Source organism: Ascaphus truei, chromosome 13 (genome assembly GCF_040206685.1).
Source record: "Ascaphus truei isolate aAscTru1 chromosome 13, aAscTru1.hap1, whole genome shotgun sequence".
Classification (NCBI taxonomy): domain Eukaryota; kingdom Metazoa; phylum Chordata; class Amphibia; order Anura; family Ascaphidae; genus Ascaphus; species Ascaphus truei.
The window spans coordinates 44,902,179-44,924,112 of NC_134495.1; the positions used below are offsets into that span (position 1 = coordinate 44,902,179).

The 21,934-nt window shown below is 45.2% G+C and overlaps 1 protein-coding gene across 8 annotated transcripts in view; it reads right to left on the reverse strand.

The window, feature by feature from the left end:
• Positions 1–433: 433 nt before the first annotated feature.
• LOC142465293 (uncharacterized) overlaps positions 434–21,934 on the reverse strand; it is a 40,148-nt gene continuing 18,647 nt past the window's right edge. For all 8 annotated transcript variants that reach the window (XM_075569319.1, XM_075569323.1, XM_075569318.1 and 5 more), the window contains one exon: positions 434–2,237. In XM_075569319.1, coding sequence (XP_075425434.1) covers positions 1,252–2,237 — 986 coding nt within the window. In that variant the 3' untranslated portion in view covers positions 434–1,251. The remainder of the gene's footprint in view (positions 2,238–21,934) is intronic.

Here is a 21,934-nt window from a genome sequence, read left to right on the forward strand (position 1 = left end):
CCCCAATGTCTCCTACCTCTCCTCCCCCCTCAATATGTCTCCAACCTCTCAATGTCTCTCTCCCCCTCCCCCCCAATATGTCTCCCACCTCTCCATGTCTGTCTTTGACACTCACACACACCTCATCACGCGGCATTCAGGAAGTCAAAGCCTGTTGCTGCATGAGCTGTGCAGAACAGCGCCACCTAATGGCTGCAGGAGAAATTGCAGCTACAGACTGCCTTTCTCTCTGCTTCTCTGCAAAATCGCCCCTGCTGGCTGCGCCCCCCAGTTTGCGCACCTCTGATCTATACTATCCTTCCGCGGCTTCATTGGGACAATGGGACTCAAGTCACTGCCAAAGTCACAGGATTCCCAGTAAGCAAACTAGCAAATACCACACAATACAGTATACAACAGAATAACCAAGTACTAAGAACCACATGGGCCAACATTCAGTCATGACAATAGATTTAATAAAGAGCGGTACAGTACACACATGGATAACATATTTTATTGCTGCTTGCTGCAGAATTGTATATGGGAGGGAAGTAAAAGTTAATACAACTTACAGTATTAGAGAAGTTACAGTCCGTGGGGATATAAAGCTGGGTGCAGTGGTAGGGGGCTACTGCATGGTCCAGCATGTCCAAGGAAAGACAACAGAACAAGTGAATGGCTTTCCCATGTGTCTAAAATTCCCCTCCTTGCAGTTTTGCTTTTAAAGATTTTATGCCCCATTGTTCCCTATAGGCTTTTTGGACCAACTGGGACATTTGGGGTGGTTGATGATCTTCAGTCACACACAGGGCTTGCTCGCACACAACAGAAATGTGAAAATAAGAGGGAATCAAGACCGGAAGGGATTAATGATTCCCTAACCAAGGGTGCCACTTTTTCTGAGAAAGCATCAAAAGACCTTATCAGGGGACATGCAGCGACCAGGTACAGGACAGAGGAAACACTGCAGGGGGCCTTTGGTGTATGTGACTGGAGGAAGGATATACAGTCTACAAAAAAGCTATACCCTATTGTAAATAAATGTTTACTTCTACTTCACTCCAAAATGAAGGTACCTGATAGGCAGAGAGCGCAGGCTAGGCATAACCTTTATTTAAGGGCATTTTCCATCACATAAAGGACCTTAATGTCTTGAACTTTGAGAGCAAAAATACATCACTCCAAAAGTACAATTTTTAATGCTATACATTTTTCTCTGTGGTGTCTCTGAGGTTTAACAAACTCTGAACTGTGGGTAAAACATTTCATACATTAAGAGCAAGTAGTCTCTTTCGTGTGTGAAATCTGATGTTTAACAAGATTTGAGTTCTGGGAAAAATATTTCCCACATTCAGAGCAAACAAATGGCTTCTCTCCCGTGTGAATTCGCTGATGTGTAAAAAGCGTTGAGCTCTGAGAAAAACATTTCCCACATTCAGCGCAAACAAATGGTTTCTCTCCAGTGTGAATTCTCTCATGTGTTACAAGATATGACTTACGGGAAAAACATTGCCCACATTCAGAGCAAACAAATGGTTTCTCTTCTGTGTGAATTATCTGATGTTTAACAAGATATGACTTACGGGAAAAACTTTTCCAACATTCAGAGCAAGCAAATGGTCTCTCTCCTGTGTGAGATTTTTGATGTTTAACAAGTTGTGAGTTATTGGAAAAACATTTCCCACATTTAGAGCACGAAAATTGTTTCTCTGCTCTGTGAATTCTCTGATGCCTAAAAAGAAATGGTTTACAAGAGAAGTGTTTCTCACATTCCGAACAAGGAAACAACTTCACTCCCTCATGAGTTGTCTGATGTTTAACAAGAGCGGAGTTACTAGTAAAGCATTTCTGACATTCAGTGCACTTATACAGCCTTTCTGTAGCGTGTGTTCTTTGGTGAATTATACAAGCCGATTCATCGTTAAAGTTTTTACCACATTCACTGCACTCATACTTCATTACTGACAAGTTTTTAGTGTCTCCTTTGTCCCAATTCTTAATATCAGTAGATGCATACTCAATATCTGTATCTTCTCTGGCAGTATAAATGTGAGAAGCTGTGGGAGTTCCTTCTTCACATGAGCCCGATTCGTTAGCCATAATTCTCACAGCTTTCCTCGGTCTCTTAATTGGTTTATTTTGCCTCAAGTAATTTGCTCCTTGATCACCTTTAACAAGACTGGTATCTTCATTTAAAGAATCTGGTGAGCAAAGAGGAGTGTGCCACCCTGCAGGTGTACTTCTGCTCATGGATTTATCTGTGGGAAATAAAAGCACTGTGTCAAAAGAAGTTAATTAATAGCATAAACATAATCTAACATTACTGGTTGAACATTTCAATTACTATAAATCACATCCTAAATGAAATGTACAGTAAGCTAAAGCAGTACTGTGTCAATTTAAAGTAACTCGGGTTAATTTAAGTTTTTAAATCGATATTTTCTGCAACTATTGAAATAGGTTTTGGTAACTGAAATGGTCTAGTGCTTCCAGGAACACAGTGGGTTAAGTTGGCAGAAAAATGTCACCGATTTATAACTGACCCTCGGAAATGGCACCCGGGAGCCCACATCCAATACCAGGAACTAAGTAAATGCCAAACAGAATGGATGTCCAGACTCATTGTGGTGGGAATCAGACAAGAATACATATTGCGAGAGAATCCCTGACATTGCATGTGTGTGCTGTAAATGCCATTGGAGCTAAACTTTTCAGTAACCTACTGTGATTTGAAATCATATTTATATTATTTTGTTTGTTTATATCCTGATATAAATGGGTAAGAGTATTTCAATCTCTCCTTTACAGTATCATCTTATTCCCTTAGATGTGACATTGTGGTAAAAGGTACCCATATCTGGTATGTGAAACAACTCCAGGAGTACTCTGGTGACATTGTGGGACAGATTAGAGAAACCCAGAAAGAGTTATTGGGATCCTCTAAAGCAGTGTTTCTCAGCAGGGTTTAACACACCCTGGGGAGCCGAGAGAGAATAAAAAAAGATAAGCAGGGAGAAAGCAAGGAAGTTGTTAGAGGGCTTGAAGTTTCCTCCTCTATGATTGGCTACAGCCTAGTAATGCAGTAACTCAGGAGGTAGCGTCAGGAGCATCTATACCTTCACTCTACCTCAGACTATCTTGGACATAACACTTGAATCTCACTGAAGGCAGCAGTCTGTGGTGGCTGCCAAAGTGTGTCAGCCATTTGCTGCTGTTGCAGCTGCTCTGTTATTGGTCTTGGATAAAATATTTCAGATGCATATTGAAGCATTTCAATCTTCACATCTGTACCTCTGCATAATCCCACTTACTTCTCCAACGCCAGCTCCTTCAAGCAGCCAAACAACACACAGCAACCATCTTATCCCCCTGTACCTTTTGTTTCCAGCTACCCTACCTTATAAATTATAAGCTTCTTGGGTGCTCCTTACATACTGTAACAATGTATGTTTATTATTTTATTGTTTTTGTCCTCCAACCCTATTGTTCAGCAGCGCTACAGAATATGTTGGCGTGTTATAAATAAATGATGATAATAATAAGCCTGGGGAGTTGGTGTCAAGATATATATATATATACAGCTGAACCCTGTTATAATGCGGTGCTCGGGGGGCACAGAATGAGACCGCGTTATAAAATCGGGATCACTATTTGAAAAAACAAAAATGGCTGCCGCGATCAGGGGTTCGCATCCGCCGGAGGGGGAGAGCTGGGATAGCTCTCCCTGAACTCGGCATCACAGCGGCAGCACTACCCAGCATCTGCAGCAGCTGATCTGTGTGCTGTGCAGAGAAGCTGTGATTCTGCGAGGGGGGGGGGGAGCGGGGTTGAGGATCTCACGGAGTCAGGAGAAGCCGGGCAGGAACCAGCTCCCTTCTCTCCTCCCCCTCCAGCGGAGGTACAGGGAGGGAGGGAGGGCGGGGAGGGAGAGGTGTGTGTATATGTATTTATGTGTAACAGGGTACGTATATTCTACCTGTCTTTCCCCACCCTGTTATGCAAGTCCTGCTAGATGCAGGCTGTAAGGGGTTAATTCTATGGGTTTGTGCCCCCACCCATGCTCCTCTATGATGGACAGGAGTAAGGTTGTGACTCATGGCCTGTGTAAGCCTATCAGGAATAGGTATAGACAATGAGCCCGCCCCTTCTATCCTAATTAGGGGACTACCAAATTTAGTTGTAGTCCTGCTTCTGCTCTGGAAGAGAGAGGAAGCAAAGAGCGGTCAGTCTCTCCTATGGCAGGATGAGCGTGCTCGCCCTCAGTCTTTGGACTGAGGGAACATCAGACTCAGTCACAGTGTTGCCCTATACTACCAGGGGCAAAGCACCATCCAGAGGTATGCATCGCTGTAAGAAGATCTGCAGTGTATGCCATACAATAAAGATCCTGTTCAGAATATACCCCTGTCTGAGTATCAGTCCTTGGGCAGGGGGAGAAAGAGTGCAATAGTGGGGGCTGACCTCCGACTCCTTGGAGCCCACTATTGCTGCAGGCGCTACGCACCAGTGAGAAGAATCTAAGCCTGTCCTGATCTCCACTACACAGCAGATCAGCTAAGCTGTCCTGAACCTAGAAGTATGCCTCAGCACCACACGGCAGCAATGCAGTGGATCTCCCGGAGGGGAGAGAAACAGAGGTGTGTGTGTGTGTTGAATGTTGAAGTGATTGTCAGTGAATGCCAGCTTTTTTTCTTGTGCAAGATGACTTCCAAAATTGAGCTCCCTACATTGACTCCCTGGGGCCGGTCATTCTTGTAATTGATGATTTTTTCAAGGCAAGGTGTAGGTTTGGGGCACGTTAGGTCTCAACAAAAACTGAAGTGAGTGATTTGACTCGGCTATCCACGACTTCCAATAAGCTTAAACTCATTACTGCCTAATGCTGCTCAAAATTACACAGAGGCAGTGAAGAATTCCCGGCTAGAATGTGCTGCTAAATGAAACCATTTTATTGTAATCTTTAAATGATGTCTGATCAGACAATGTTTATCTAACTCATCGTAGCCCCTACTTTAAAATGTGTTTAGAAAGTTGCACTTATGACAGTACAGATCCCCACTTGCACTTAAAACCCTGGAAAAATCGCTGTACACTTGCTGTCAGATTTTCCACGGTTGCCAGCTATTTTTCTTAACGCATGTGAAAATGCATTTGTGTGTACATATTTACATTGTAATTCTGAGAGCAGTTGCTCCATTAGTTATCAATGCAAACTGGAAGTAAAGAAAAGTAGGCTCCCTGCCAAGCCAGTGACAGCACAGCATGTCTTGCCCAGGTTGCCATGGGTGACTAGTAAGCCATGGGAACCCAGCAAAGAACAGCCACTGACTAATGATTTCTGAATTACAAGTGACCTTTGACCCTTAATGGCCCAGACAAAACAAATGACCTGTGTGTGTGTAGCCAAACATTCCTCTCAGCAAATCCTGAATGTCTGCCCCCCTTACCCCCCAATTTTTTTTTTTAAACGGGAGCCACGCTCACACCACTTTATAAGCAGATCCGTGCTGTAGCCAATCACGCTATAACGGGGTTGAGCTGTGGCTGTGTGTGTGTGTGTGTGTATATATATATATATATATATATTTATATATATGAACAAAAAACAAACAAAAGCGCAAGCTCCATAGCACGTAACTGAGTAAAAAATAAGGTACATTTATTTAAAAAATCAGCAACCCATAAGAATGTGCACTTACAGGATTTTAAACAGAACCATTCGTGGGAGAGAAATCTCTATTGTGGTCATCTGCGGTGGTAGGGTGAGTCCCAGGTTTGCAGAGTGGATGTAAACAGCCCAGGTTCACCATGAATTGGCAGCAAGATATAAAGGCATCCAATGCCTGCACGTCTTTTGGTCCCTCATACAATGATTGCTAACACTTGAAATTACCGCCAGCCGGAGCGCAGGGAAGCCAGGGACTCCAAATACACCAACACAAACGCGATGACGTCAAAGCTCTACGCTCTACGTGCAGGCATTGGATGCCTTTATATCTTGCTGCCAATTCATGGTGAACCTGGGCTGTTTACATCCACTCTGCAAACCTGGGACTCACCCTACCACCGCAGATGACCACAATAGAGATTTCTCTCCCACGAATGGTTCTGTTTAAAATCCTGTAAGTGCACATTCTTATGGGTTGCTGATTTTTTAAATAAATGTACCTTATTTTCTACTCAGTTACGTGCTAGGGAGCTTGCGCTTTTGTTTGTTTTTTGTTCATAGATTCCAAAAGTGGTTGGCTATACCACTCCCCTTAAAGCTGCAAAGACGCTCCCTGGATCTTCTATTGGGACTATATTTCTCTCTAGATTTTTTGTTTGAGTGGAACATTCAATTTGGATTTTCCTTTTTTTTCACTATCACGTTATGGTTTGTAGATATTATTAGGTTAAATTGTGGTAATTTTAATTTATTTTAATATTTTAAATATGTTATTATAATTTATCATTTATTAGGGTTATTTCACATCCTCTTTAGCGCTACTTAATTTTTGTGTTGTTATATATATATATATATATATAAACACAGAAGAAAAAGAAACCTCTAAAGTAGCACTCAGACAATAATTCAGACTCACAAAAGATGTTAATGACTAATAGTCACCCTGGGACTGCACAGACCATGAGGCTGCAGTTCTAAACCGGATGGTGGTGATTATATATCACAGAATGCTTTTTTATATTGTACCTATGTAAGTGCAATTCTTATTCCCCTCCCTCCCTTCCCCTCATTAAATTTTACAATTTTACGCTATGGGTGTGCGCTCTCTCTTCCCCCTTTTCTTATATATATATAAGAGACCTGCAACGTGGTGTGGGCATTACTATATATATATATATATATATATATAGTGAATAAATGAGAACAAGGCACTCCGTCAGGTAGATATAGGTGGGTGCTAATCCTATATAAATCAAATAGGCTATACGATACCGTGTAAGCAGATATCAGAGGCAGCACTCCAGTAGATAGTCAAAAAAAAGGTATTTAATGTGACATATAAACCAACGTTTCGGTCCTCCACACAGGAGGACCGAAACGTTGGTTTATATGTCACATTAAATACCTTTTTTTTGACTATCTACTGGAGTGCTGCCTCTGATATCTGCTTACACGGTATCGTATAGCCTATTTGATTTATATAGGATTAGCACCCACCTATATCTACCTGACGGAGTGCCTTGTTCTCATTTATTCACTATATATATATATATATATAGTAATGCCCACACCACGTTGCAGGTCTCTTTTGTCCCAATTTAAGGCCGGAAACACTGTATTTTCTATGCAGGGGTATATTTACAGGGATTAAATCATACAGAGGCCCACCGTCCCTTTAAGAAAACCAAATAATAAAATAAAATCCTATTCCCGTTAGGGAAACTAACTGACTTTTCTTCAGCCCTCTCGAAAGACCGCTGGTCAACTATGCTGGTTCCCAGCTAAAACATGCCCTGGCATAGGCAATAAAGTAACAGTCTTTGCCTATAATAGAAAGGGTTTTGCTTATCTTTAGTTCTTGGGGAGAAGATGTCCCTGCTTCAGCACAATGTCTCATTTTCTTCTCAGGGAAACTCGGCCCCATGTGAGCTCAGAGAAACTCCTGTAGTCACTGCTCCAGCACAGCTCTCTGGGTAGTGTCTCTCACTTTCTACCAGCTTCCGGTAGCTGGGGAGCCCCTCTGTCTCCCCCCTTCTCTGAGGGAAAACAATCTCCCAGTCTGCCAGCTTCCTGTGTCTTTTGAACCTGCAGTCTCTCAGGAATCCTGCTTAATTAGGCTGCAGGTGCATACAGTTCTCCTCTGTCACATATCCTCCTCCCCCCCCAGCTCATTCCTACTTGTTTGAGCGACCAGTGCATGATTATCGTGCACCCACACCGAAGACGTCCTCTCTTTCCGTCTTTTCCCAGTTGAAAACTTTTCCCTTCGGGACAATTACCAGGCCTTCTGGGCCTGCAGACTGGTCCTTCGCTACTTTTTTATCTTGTGCGGCCTGAGTCTAGGGTTGAAGCTCTGCCTTTGTTGTGTCCCCTTTTGCAAAGGTTCCCGAGCATCCTGCCGTCTATCAGCTCTCTCTGCCAGGACTCTATGCCACTCTGTAACCTTGATCTGCAAATCCTGAAGATGCATCTGTCTTCTTACTCTTGTGTTCAGAGTTTCCCTTACCCTGTAGTAGAGCCCATTGCGTTCACTCGCCAGTGACTGTTTGGCCTTCTCTTGTGAAGACAGAAACTCTGCTTTAGCGGTGATGGCTTTTGGACCTTTCTCCATTAGCGTACCTTCAGTGTTGGATTTCTCACTTTATCTTCAGTACTTCAACTTGTGCGGGATTCTTATTAACCCTATGTGCACCCCATGGCGCCTCTCTATTACAGTTGGCCGACTCGTAGGCTTGGGACTGTCTCGACTTCTTAACTTACTCCATTGGGAGTGTCGCTGGACAATCTTACTGTATTACTCCATCGCCACTTGGCCTTCCCATTCTGTGCCTTGTGGAAAGTAGACTGTAGTACTGCAAAGGTATTGCAGTCACGCCTCTTGGAGCACCTCACTTGCTCAGGCGGTTCAAACTTTGTAATCTTGTTGTTTTACTGAGCAGTGTCCCCAGCTCTCACGGTACCGTTGTCTTCAAGGGCATGTTTCTGTGGGATACAGACGCTTGGGCTGGGCCAATACCTTTCCCTCCAACTTCAGCTGAAAAACCTCCTGCTGGGCAGAAGTCAAGTCCAAAGTAGCGTCCCGCTCAGTCTCCAGAGTCTTGAGTTCCTCCACCAGGTCGCACTTTTGTTCTCTGGCATCTTGCGGCCAGCACACTCAGACTCACGGTCCTTCCTCAGGTCTTGAAGCTGCCCTTCTGTATGTCTTTTTTCACTCCGTGCAGCTGCTAGTTCAGCTTCTTTGAAGTTGTCGCGATTCCACATCTGTCAGCTGATTCAGAGCAAGATTTAACTCTGTTTCCTTTTCTCTACTCTTGACCTGCACCTGCTGGTGCTCCTCCCTGACCTTGTCCAGCTGCAGCTGGGCCCCTTCATTGACCATGTGGTCCAGCCGCTTGTGGATATCGGCCATCTCGGTTTAACAACGCAATGTCAGGCAGGCCACCTGACGGATGGATACCTCCTCCCTCTCGGCGAGCTGTATATTGCGCTCAGCAACCTGCATCTGCAGCTCTTCAATTTGATCCTGCAAGTCCCCTCTCGGGGCTTTCACCTCTTCCCGGAGCTTGCTCTGAGTTTGCATCTGCGCATCCTTCATATTTTGGAGCTCTGCAGATTTCATCACCAGGGTCGCTGCCGCTTCTGTTTTCCAGGCCTCTTTCTCCTTGGTGTACAGACTCATGGGGATGGAACAGCCTCTCTGCTTCTCCAGCTCTTGCTCCAGTTTCTGGACCTTTTCGAGCTCCCTCTCATATAGTCACCTGACATCCAAGCTCCGCCTCCAGTGATGCTCTGGTGACACGCAGCGTGGCATTCAGCTCCTCATACTGCTCTGTGGGGACACACTGGGTACTCAGTCGTTCCTGTAGCACTTGTACTTGGTTAGCCGCCTGGACACTTTATTCTTGCAGGACCCACTGCATCTCCTAGGCCTCCTGTAGGTGCACACCCAGCTCTTGAAGCTGGCTCTGCAGTGCTGCCTGTACTTCAAAATTTTCCAGGGACAATTGTTCCTTAATTTTTTCTGCTTGGTGAAGCTTCTCCTTTCCTTCACTAGCCTGGTCAGACAAATCTGAATTTTCTTCTTTCAGACTTGCATTCTCTTTCTTTACAGTCTCTAAATCACTCAGGGCATTCTCATGGGTTTCCTGCAACACACCCAGCTCTGTGTTTAGACTGTGGCCCTCTTGTAGAGCCTCCTTATATTTCTGTTTGAGGTTACCAATCAGTTTGTCAGACTTGTTCTACTTTTCTCCATGGTAGCAATTGAGATGGCCTTTTCCAGACTAGTCTTCACCACCTCCAACTCACTCCATAAGAGACGCTCTGTTTTCTTCAAAGCTTCGTATTCTTGTATAGCTGGGAGTATACACCTTTGTGCCTCGGCGTTCGCTTCTCGCTCCCTATTCAATTGCTCCTTCAAGACTTCACAATCACGATGTGTAGTTTGGAGTGCAGAAATTAAGGCCTCTTTATCCTGGATCAAGGATTCAGCTTCCCTTTGCTCCTCCTTTTTCTTTGCCACCATTCCCATGATGATTCTGCCCATCGCTCTGGTCTGCAGCACATCTCGGCGCCTTTCTGACATCGCAGGTTCAAGTGGTTCGGTCACTTCCTCTGTGACTTGAGAAATACTTTTCTTTTTCTTCTTCTCTTTGCTTTATTAGCTCCAGAGACATCAGTAGTACTGGGCACACACTCACTGGTATCAGCGTCCATATCTTGCTTGCGCTTACAATGCGTTGCTTGCTTTTGCAGCTGTTTGACTTTGAAAATTTGGGGATACACATCTTCCATGTGACCTACTTCCTGACAGGCCCAGCATGCTAAATTTATCTGCGGGTATGAGTTACCATCATCATTTTTTTTTCCCCCACACCCGACAGGGCAGACTTTACACGTTGGACTTGCTTTACAATGTTTGAACCGTCTTGGTTATTCTTAGGGCAACATCTTTGCAGAAATCCATTTTCACTTTCTTTTGTACCTGACGAGGCAAACTTTATACACAGCACTTGCTAGCTGCAAATTCACTAATTTCAGCAAAATAAAAATTTCTCTGCATGAGTTCAGTGTCTTAACATATCTTCATTTACTGACCTCGGTGTGCTATTGCATCCATACTTCACACATTCTCTGTGTATGCTGTAAGCACAACTGATCCTACACAGTAGGACAGACTTTGCTTGCTTTTCACTTCAGTTAGGCGACCATTTAAAAACCCCGCATTTATCTTTAAACCCACAGTTTCCGCTGCTCGGTGCCTTATGGACTGCCCGCATTCTCCACCATATTGTGATGCCCACACCACGTTGCAGGTCTCTTTTGTCCCAATTTAAGGTCGGAAACACTATTTTCTATGCAGGGGTTTATTTACAGGGATCATACAACAGGCCCACCGTCCCTTTAAGAAAACCAAATAATAAAATCAAATCCTATTCCCGTTAGGGAAACTAACTGACTTTTCTTCAGCCCTCTCTACAGACCGCTGGCCAACTATACTGATTCCCAGCTAAAACATGCCCTGGCATAGGCAATAAAGTAACAGTCTTTGCCTATAATAGAAAGGGTTTTGCTTATCTTTAGTTCTTGGGGAGAAGATGTCCCTGCTTCAGCACAATGTCTCCTCCTTTTTTTTCCTCAGGGGAACTCGGCTCTACGTGAGCTCAGAGAAACTCCTGTAGTTCCTCTGTAACCAGATGTCACTTCTTCAGCACAGCCCTCTCGGCAGTGTCTCTCACTTTCTACCAGCTTCTTTAACCAGCTTCCGGTAACTGGGGAGCCCCTCTGTCTCCCCCCCTTCTCTGAGGGAAAACGGTCTCCCAGTCTGCCAGCTTCCTGTGTCTTTTGAACCTGCAGTCTCTCAGGAATCCTGCTTAATTAGGCTGCAGGTGCATGCAATTCTCATCTGTCACATATCATCCTCCCCCCAGGTTAACTGGTTGAGTGCTGGAAGGTACACATATCCTCCATTCCAGCCTACTGAGTCAGTGACTGTGTGTGTGTGTGTGTGTGTGTATCTGTCCTCCTGTGGTGTGTCTGTTCTCCTGTGGTGTGTGTGTGTGTGTCTGTTCTCCTGTGGTGTGTGTGTCCTCCTGTGGGGTGTGTGTCTCTGTTCTCCTGTGGTGTGTGTGTGTCTCTCTGTTCTCCTGTGGTGTCTGTCTGTCCTGTGTGTTGTATCTGTTCGGCCTGTGTGTTGTATCTGTTCTAATGTGGTATGCGTGTGTCTGTATTCCTAGTGTGTGTATGTGTCCATTCTCATCTTTTCTGTGGTGTGTGTTTGTGACCTGTGCAATGTGTCGGTTTGTCCCATGTATATCTGATCTCCACCATCTGTGTGTTCTTGTGCTTCTGTTCGTGTGTGTATATATATGTATATGTACATGTATATATACATATACACATACATACATATACACACACACACACACACACACACACACACACACACACACACACACACACACACACACACACACACACACACACACACACACACACACACACACACACACACACGTTCTACTGGGATGTGTGACTGTCTGTACTGTGTGTATGTCCTGTGTGTGTATCTGACCTGTGGTATGTCTGTTTGTCCTATATGTATCAGTTTTTGTGTGTGTGTGTGTGTGTGTATGTGTGTGCCATTGTGATCCTGTGTGTATTTTTGTATTTGTTCTCCTGCGCTCTATCCTGTGTGCACCCGTTTGTGTCTGTCCTGTGGTATATATCAGTTTGTCCTATGTGTATTTGTTCTTCACTATGTGTGCACCTGTTCTTGTGTGTGTGTGTGTGTATCTATGTTCTCCAGTGGTGCCTGTCGGTCCTTTGTGTATCTGTTCTCTTGTGGTGTGTGTGTCTCTGTTCTCCTGTGTGTGTATGTGCATCCGTTCTCGTGTGTGTCCATTCTCATGTGTGCCCCAGTGTCTGTGTCTCTGATCTCCTGTGTGTGTGTGTCTATCTGCATCTGTTCTCCCGTGTTGTGTCTGTCCTATGTATATATCTATTCTAATATGGTGTGTCTTTCTTTCTTGTGTGGATCAGTTCTCCACTGTGTATACTGTATCTTACTGTGTGTGTGCGTGTGTGTCTATTCACCTGTGTCTCTCTCAATCTGTCCTGTGTGTCTTTCTGTCCAGTGTATATCTGTCCTGTGGTGTATGTCTGTTTGTCCTGTGTGTGTATCTTTTTGTGTCTGTCCTGTGTGTATCTGTTCAACTGTTTGTGCATCCATCTATCCAATGTGTAGCTGTTCTCATGGGTGTGTATGAGTTGATGTCTGCCAGCCCTTTTCTATCTATTCTTCAGTGTGTGTGTGTGTGTGTGTCTGTCCGGTGGGCATCTGTTCTCCACTTTGTGTGTGCGTGTATCTATTATCCTGTGGGTGTATGCTTATTTGTGTTGTATGTATCTATTTTCCTTGGTCTGTCCTGTGTATCTATTCTGAACCAGCTTGATAAGGAAACTAGTGCCTGTAGAAGGTGGCTGACTCAGACTACAGAGCTGTCCTGTACAAGCTGCTATCCATATGGATTTCCTACCCTCTATCTAAGGGACAGAGAATCCCACACAAAGACACAGTAAGAACTTTGATATAGTTCCATGACTATTGTGGTGCATATTTAGGGGTTGGGAACTGGATAAAGCCAACCAGACCGATAAATAGGGCTTGAAGTGTTTAGCAAGTCCTCCGTATGGGAAGTAGGTGTTTTTTTTATACATTTTTGTTTTGCCCAAATGTTTAGTTATGCTGTGAAGAAATAAAACCACTCAACATTTGCTTTAACCTGAAACTGCACGTGTGGACTATTGTCTGACCTCGCCTACAGGGCGTCCAGCCACAGGTGGTGTCAGAAGTGGGATCGGACGGCCCCTGTATCCGACGGGCCACACATTAAAACAAAAATGTAGGAATTTTTTTTTTCTCAGTTACTGCATCAGCAAGCCCAGCGAGATGAGATGCAGGTCCGGCAAGCTGAGCGACAAGCCCAGCGAGATGAGATGCAGGTCCGGCAAGCTGAGCGACAAGCCCAGCGAGGTGAGATGCACGCTCAGCAAACACAAAAGCTCCTCCAAATGCTGGCTCTAGGTCCAGCTTCAGTCAGACCAGAGATTCCAAATAACCCACCGGTGATGCTGCTTAAAATGAAGCCAACAGAAGACCCAGAGGCATTCCTCAGCACTTTTGAAAGGGTAGCCACAGCCCATGGCTGGACAGTTGATCGCTGGGTAACGACTCTGGCTCCAATCCTCCATAGGAGAAGCTCAGGCAGCGTTCCAGGCTTTTCCGGCAGACGAGGCCATGGACTATCAGCAACTAAAGGCTGCTATTCTGGATCGCCTAGGCCTCACCCCAGAGACCTACCGACAGCGGTTCCGGATGGTCAAATACACAAACAGACCGACCCCGGGTCATAGCCCACCGCTTAGTAGACTTATGTACCAGGTGGATACAGCCAGAGAAGCATACCAAGGCAGAGATCCTTGAATAGTTTGTGCTCGAGCAGTTCATACAGATACTGGCCCCCTCATCCTGCTCCTGGGTAAAAGGCATGCTGTAACTTCCTTAAATTAAGCGGTCCGCTTGATGGAAAACTTTCTCGGAGACGACAGCCAAGAGGGTAGCTGGGATTAGTCTGCGCAAACACCAGCTGCTTTCGGTGATGCAAGAGGCAGGGGAGCAGAGAATAGAGGGGTCTACCACCCGCCAGCTTGGGATGTCCAGTCAACCCAATCGTATGACCCTTTTCCATCCTGGAGGGGCCCTAGTACAAACTCTCACAGAGACACCCATCCCAGATCTGAGGCCATTGGATCACCAAAGGGAGGACGCCACAAACAGTATTCCCCGAGATGTTAGTCCTGTTTTTGGAGAAATGGTTGGTGAATGTCCACAGTCTGTCCTCCTGTTTTCCTTCCGATATCCAGATATCTGTAATCACAGGGAACAGGAGACCATTGCGCAGTATCCTATGTATATCGAAACCTCATCCACACAGCTGCTAGGTACTTACATCTAGATGGATAGAGGCAGGCCTTGAAAGGTATCTTTAAACCGGAGGTCTGTGTCTCTCGCAGGGTTGTCTTTGGTTCCCCAATTGCAATACTCCCGCTCCACAGATGGCAGATCCGCCCAATGGTACACAAAAGATAACATGCCAGATAGTGTGGTACAGTACAATTTAATAAAACAATAAAAAGATCAACAGTATATGCACTCACATGCTAGATGATCTTACTGCACGATTTACAATGTGCCGTCCGCAAGCATGAGGGGCTTAACCGTGGTGTGTAGAGGCTGGATCCCGCGTGTATCTCTTCCTCGCGGCCGCAATTCAGAGCGCCGGGTCCACCTCAGATGACGTCACCGCCCACAGCAACCTCCTCAGCTGGTACTGACACGTAGCAATGCGTGCAACTAGGCTCCACCCTACGCGCGTTTCGTGACTCCTGACGTCACTTCCTCAGGGGTAATGGAGCTTTGGTGCTATGGAGTGCCATTTAAGCAAACCTGACTGGCCCGAACTTAACCCTGATAGGATAATTACTCCTGGAGGGGTGTCTGGCTGATTAACTAGAGTGCTAATGTTAACATTGCAAGCTTCTATCCTTCATAGCAGCTGTATCACAGAATGACTATAATGAGATGATTATAACATAACATATCATGAAATACAATCTTCACACATTACTGTATATAGTAAAACAAAAAGCACAGATAATACAATTAAAACAACTAATACATTTAAAATAAATATAATAAAACATCAGTGTACCTAATACCATTATAATTAATTACATAAAATCTACTATAATAAACTCTATTTAATATCGATAGAACTACAAAGAGTACCTATAAAGTGTATATAGGACTAAACGAACAGAGGACTCGGAGAGGATTTATGAGATTGGCTGAGAAATTTTTGTTTTATGTTTGATATCCAATCAACTATCCCTCAGAAAGGATGCCAGGTCAAACTCGATGTTTAGACCGTTTGGAGTTAATGTTTTAAGGGTATATATCCAATAGCTTTCTCGCCGGGATATTAAATTGATTTTATCTCCCCCTCTCCAATTTTGTTTGGGACAATCTATACCCTTACAGACCAATCCCTCTGGGTTTTGATTATGTTTTACTTTAAAGTGATTCGAGACACTGTGTGTCTCGAGACCCCTTTTTATATTGTAGACGTGCTCCGCAAAGCATCTCTTTAGTGGTCTACCTGTTCGCCCTACATATTGTAGCCCACAGGGGCATTCTAACAGGTAGACCGTAAAGGAACTCTTACAATTTATGAAAGACTTAATTGGAAATATAGCACCTGTTATATTCGATTTGAATTCTCTACATTAAAGACATCTAAGGATGGTGAGTTTATTCCGAGATCCTCTGTTCGTTTAGTCCTATATACACTTTATAGGTACTCTTTGTAGTTCTATCGATTTTAAATAGAGTTTATTATAGTAGATTTTATGTAATTAATTATTAAATATTATAATGGTCTTAGGTACACTGATGTTTTATTATATTTATTTTAAATGTATTAGTTGTTTTAATTGTATTATCTATGCTTTTGTTTTACTATATACAGTAATGTGTGAAGATTGTATTTCATGATATGTTATGTTATAATAATCTCATTATAGTCATTCTGTGATACAGCTGCTATGAAGGATAGAAGCTTGCAATGTTAACATTAGCACTCTAGTTAATCAGCCAGACACCCCTCCAGGAGTAATTATCCTATCAGGGTTAAGTTCGGGCCAGTCAGGTTTGCTTAAATAGCACTCCATAGCACCAAAGCTCCATTACCACTGAGGAAGTGACGTCAGGAGTCACGAAACGTGCGTAGGGTGGAGCCTAGTTGCACGCATTGCTACATGTCAGTACCAGCTGAGGAGGTTGCTGTGGGCGGTGACGTCATCTGAGGTGGACCCGGCGCTCTGAATTGCGGCCGCGAGGAAGAGATACACGCGGGATCCAGCCTCTACACCACGGTTAAGCCCCTCATGCTTGCGGACGGCACATTGTAAATCGTGCAGTAAGATCATCTAGCATGTGAGTGCATATACTGTTGATCTTTTTATTGTTTTATTAAATTGTACTGTACCACACTATCTGGCATGTTATCTTTTGTGTACCATTGGGCGGATCTGCCATCTGTGGAGCGGGAGTATTGCAATTGGGGAACCAAAGACAACCCTGCGAGAGACACAGACCTCCGGTTTAAAGATACCTTTCAAGGCCTGCCTCTATCCATCTAGATGTAAGTACCTAGCAGCTGTGTGGATGAGGTTTCGATATACATAGGATACTGCGCAATGGTCTCCTGTTCTCTGTGATTACAGATATCTGGATATCGGAAGGAAAACAGGAGGACAGACTGTGGACATTCACCAACCATTTCTCCAAAAACAGGACTAACATATCAGGTTTACGCACTTGATAGCAAAGTCCTTGGCGCACTCTCTGTACTAACATTTGTTTATAGCTATATGGAATAGCGTGTTTGTAGTCCTAGGCAGCCCATTCCTATACCCTCCCCTAATCTGGTGGTTTATGGACTATTGTGTCTAGTGGTATCCTTACACAGTTTGGATACAATAATTGTCACAATTTTAAAATGATCATTTATTATTTGTTGTTCACTATAATTTATTGCACACATTATATTCACAATAGGTTGAGCGCTTGGTTTGTAGTTTAGTTTCTTTTTTTTCACTATAGTATTCCCCGAGAGCCTGGACTCCCATCACCCAACCGGTGGAGAGAATTCCACCACCAAACAGAAGGGAGGATCCCATCCCACAGTGGCTAGGTCCGAATGCCGATCCCTGTTGAGAGGCCCGGCTAATGACCACGTTTGCTGACTCAGGAGAAGATGTTCCTATAGCAGAACCACTGCCATGGCGTCTGAGGGGACCACGATCCGTGGTTGGTCCCAGCGTCGGTGGAGGGGAAAACCATAAATGCCCTGGTGGAATCGGGATCTGGAAAAACACCTGATCCTAGAGGGCCTAATTTTAAACAACCAACTATCCTATGACTCTCTATGGAATATCGAATGTATCCATGGAGATACAAAAATACCCGACGGCGAACATCCTCCTCCGCATCAATGATCGAGAGACTAGACTGTTAGTAGGAGATGCTGCCTGGTTACCTGCCCCTGTTCTACTTGGCCGAGACTGGCCTTACTTCGGAACATTGTTGGCCGTTGCTCATACAGTACGGAGCATACTTCTCCGGTACCGAAGAAACCCGGGCACTTGTTCCCTTTTCCTTCAGAGATTTTTTTCCCCATAGACACCGCGTCCTGAAGACGCGTAAACAGAGACGTGCGGAAAAAGACGACTGGTTAAGAAAGGCTCGGTCTCGAGGTAACCTTAATCAGCCTAATAGACTGCAAGTCATGGTCGGGAAATGACCAGGATGGGGAACTGACAGATATGGGGAATTTTTCCAGATCTGGCTCTTCCTGACTTCCTTCAGAGGCAAGATAGAACAGGATAAAGATAATCCTCTTAGGTGCCTCAGAGCTGAATATGATAGTCACTGCCAATGAAGTTTACACGTGTGTGATATAAGAAGTTTCAGACAAGCAACTGGCCCAGCTCAGGGCACCAATTGTTGCATGTGTAACTCACGGTTTGTGGAGGAGCGATAGCGCAAGAGTCCGATCGTCTACAGCCCAGGAGTAATCGTTGCACCGCCAACCCCGTTATGACTGGAAGTCAAGTGGGGCGGTCACCTGACCGGCGGTGTTCTCCCCGATGATCGGTAGAGGCTGTGAGGTAGGCTCTACGCCGGCTGAGCTCCTGGTGTATTCGATGAAGTCGCCGTCTCCAGCGTGTGGGCGGCGTTTTCGGAAGTGGTCAGCTGATTGGCGCGTCTCCCCTCCGTGTAAGGCAGCAACTCGGCGTGCAATCCTGCATAAGTAACAGGCACGGTCCTCCAGCAATAGCGGGAGATAAAGCGGAGCACAGCCAACGAACAAAGCGGAGTACAGCGTGGATTGTGACTTCAAAGGTTTATTCAACAAACATCTGATGGATCATCTGACGCGTTTCAGCCCTGGGGCCTTTGACAAAGGTCTCAATCCTGGTGTAAAAGTACAGTCCCGCCCCTACAGATTACCAGAAGGCTGAAAAGACCTTGTAGACAGGGAGATAATAGACCTGTTGGAATTGGGCGTGATCAATGAGTCCCACAGCGAATGGTGTAGCCCTATAGTGTTGGTCCCTGTGAGGGAGTATACAAGAGGTTAAAAAACTCACTTTAGCAGACCAAAAGAACCACACCCTCGCTGGCAGGTATGCTAGCTGCATGAAAAGGGGAGGTTTAAAAGGAAGACAGCAGATTTCTTCCAGGCTGTCATTTTGCTTTCAACCTGTGAGGAAACAGGTTGCAGAGAGCCTGGCTGAGGGGAGAGCCTGAACTTCCTGTTGTGTACCTGGAACTAAGGACTATTGTTTTTGTTGCAGACTGATGCCATTTACTTACATTGCATTATTCTCTGTGCAACTACAGCCTGCTTCCCTGGTAAGGAAAATAAAGCATTGCAAGAAAGTGGTGTGTAAGCTCTTTTCTGACCATACCGACAAGGCCACTCCATCACATATGGTGTCCGAAATGGGATGAGCGCCTCCTCTGGTCAGTATATAGAACACACCACACGTTATCAAAATTGAGATGGAAAAATTGATAGAGTATCTGGTGGAAAACCAGGCCGCACAACGGGCTGAACAGCCTGCACAGCAACAACAATTCCAGATACTGCAGCAACAGGCCACCCAACCGCAACGAGAGGCTGAAAACGAGGCTGCCCAGCAGCAGCATGAGGCTGAAAACTGGTCTGCACAGCAACAGCAGTTCCAGATACTGCAGCAACTTGCCGCCCAACAGCAGCGAGAGGCTGAAAACCCGGCCCCAAAGCAGCAGTTTTTCCTACAGCTAACAGCTCACCAGACACGCCCACCAGCAGCTGGTACAGCAGATGGGAGCTGCAACAAACGCCTGGGCACTGGAGATCAGAGACCTGCCGTTAGGCTGCTGAAAATGGGACCTGATGATAAGACAGAGGCTTACCTTATCACGTTTGAGCGAGTCGCATTTTTTTCATATTAGCCCGAGGACTGGACCAACCACCTGGCCCCGCAGTTAACAGGAGAAGCACGGGCAGCATATCGCGCCCTTGACAATACCGCAGCACTCGACTACGCCCAAGTCAAGGTGGCAATCGTGGATCGAATGGGGATAACAGAGGACACCTATCGATAACGCTTCCGAAAAGAGCGGTATTCCCCAGGTATGTGACCCCAACGTATACAGGACTACTGCTGGCGCTGGCTAAAACCAGAGAGCCGGAGCTCCATTTAGGTCACAGAGTTTGTCGCCCTAGAACAGTTTTTGCGGGTTTTGCCCCTAGGCGGAAGGGAGTGGGGTTGTCACCATTCAGCCTAGACCCTCCTTGAAGCCTCCAAACTAATGGGGAACTTTTTGGCTGCAGAACAGTCCCGTGCCCATGGTCCTAGGGGGAAAAAGGGTGGCCCTTAAAGAAATCCAGTACATTTGGAAAAGGCAATTTTCCTCCACCAGGCAGAGGCTCTGGCCAAATGGAGGGCTCTGGTTGCCTTCAATATGGGACATAGTACACGCCAACCAGGCCCTACCGGGGTGTGTCCCATGGGGGCCTAAAAGAGACTCCGGAAGCAAGAAGGGTTTGGTGTCTGCCACAGATCCCATAGTGTGATTTGTCTTTGGTGAACCGGGTCACATGTCCCGACGTATGTATGTCTTTATTCATATAGCGCCATTAATATACATAGCACTTCACAACAGTAATACACATCACAATCATATAAATAATACATAAAGGGGACAAGTGCTTCAGACATAAAAGAAACATTTAAGAAAAGGAGTCCCTGCTTCGAATAGCTTACAATCTAATTTGTTGGTAGGGAGAACGTACAGAGACAGTAGGAGGGCGTTCTGGTAAGTGCGTCTGCAAGGGGCCAAAATTAATGTATGAGGCGTTTAATTATCGGCCATGGAGCTACTCATATGCTTCCTTAAGCAAGTTTGTTTTAAGGTGGGTCTTAAAGGTGGATAGAGAGGGTTCTAGTCGGATATTGAGGGGAAGGGCATTCCAAAGGTGTGGGCAATCAGTGAGAAAGGTTTAAGGCGGGAGAGGGCTTAGATACAAGAGGGGTAGAGAGAAGACATCCTTGAGCAGAACGCAAGAGTCGGGATGGTGTATAGCGAGAAATTAGAGCTGAGATGTAAGGAGGAACAGAAGAGTGTAAAGCTTTAAAAGTGAAAAGGAGAATTGAGTGTGTGATACAGGATTTGATAGGAAGCCAGGAGAGGGATTTCAGCAGGGGAGACGCTAAGACAGATTTCAGAAAGAGTAGAGCGATTCTGGCAGCACCATTTAGGACAGATTGTAGGGGAGAAAGGTGAGAGGTAATAAGGCCGGACAGCAGCAGGTTACAGTTGTCAAGACGGGAGAGACTAAGGGTTTGTGTCAGAGTTTTTGCAGTCGAGCAGCTGAGAAAACGGCATATCTTGGTAATATTGCGGAGGAAAAAAAAGACAGTTTTTTGCTACCTTTTGAACACATGGACTGTATATATTCTCACGCCTACTTGACCCTGGGGGAGGCGACAGACCCTGCCAGAACTAAATTCCTCATATCTTTGGAAGTAGAAGGAATTAAGGTGCAGGGGTTGGTGGATTCTGGCTGTAGTCAGACACTGGTACAGCAGGAACTGGTTGCCTTGGATACATTTAAAGGGTCGGCCCAGGTACACACTGAATGTATACATGGGGATGTCAAGGAGTAAAAACTAACAGTGGGAGGCCGCTCAGAGGGTTTGTTAGTGGGAGTCGCCAAAGAACTCCCATACCCAGTGATCTTAGGTTGGGATTGGAGGTTCTTTGAAGAATTATTCACAAATTCTGTTTTGTCCCTTAGGCCCCAGGCGATGAGAAATACAGAGATAACACTGAGGGAATTGTTCCCTTTTACTGACCCAGCGCTGTTTCCTTCCAGGTTCCACCTCCGAAAATCCAAAAAGCAGCGCAGGAATGAAAAAAAAAAAAAAAAGAAGGTCCCCCCCATGTTGTAAGAGTTGGTACCACCCAAGAGTTAGAGGCACCCCAAACTAGTCTGAAATGTGTTCCCCAACAGGACAATGGGCTGGGAGTAGATAACCCTCCCTCATTGGAGGCCGAGATGTTGTCGGGGGAATTTAAATTTTCTGGTAGAACAAAAAAATAATTACGAT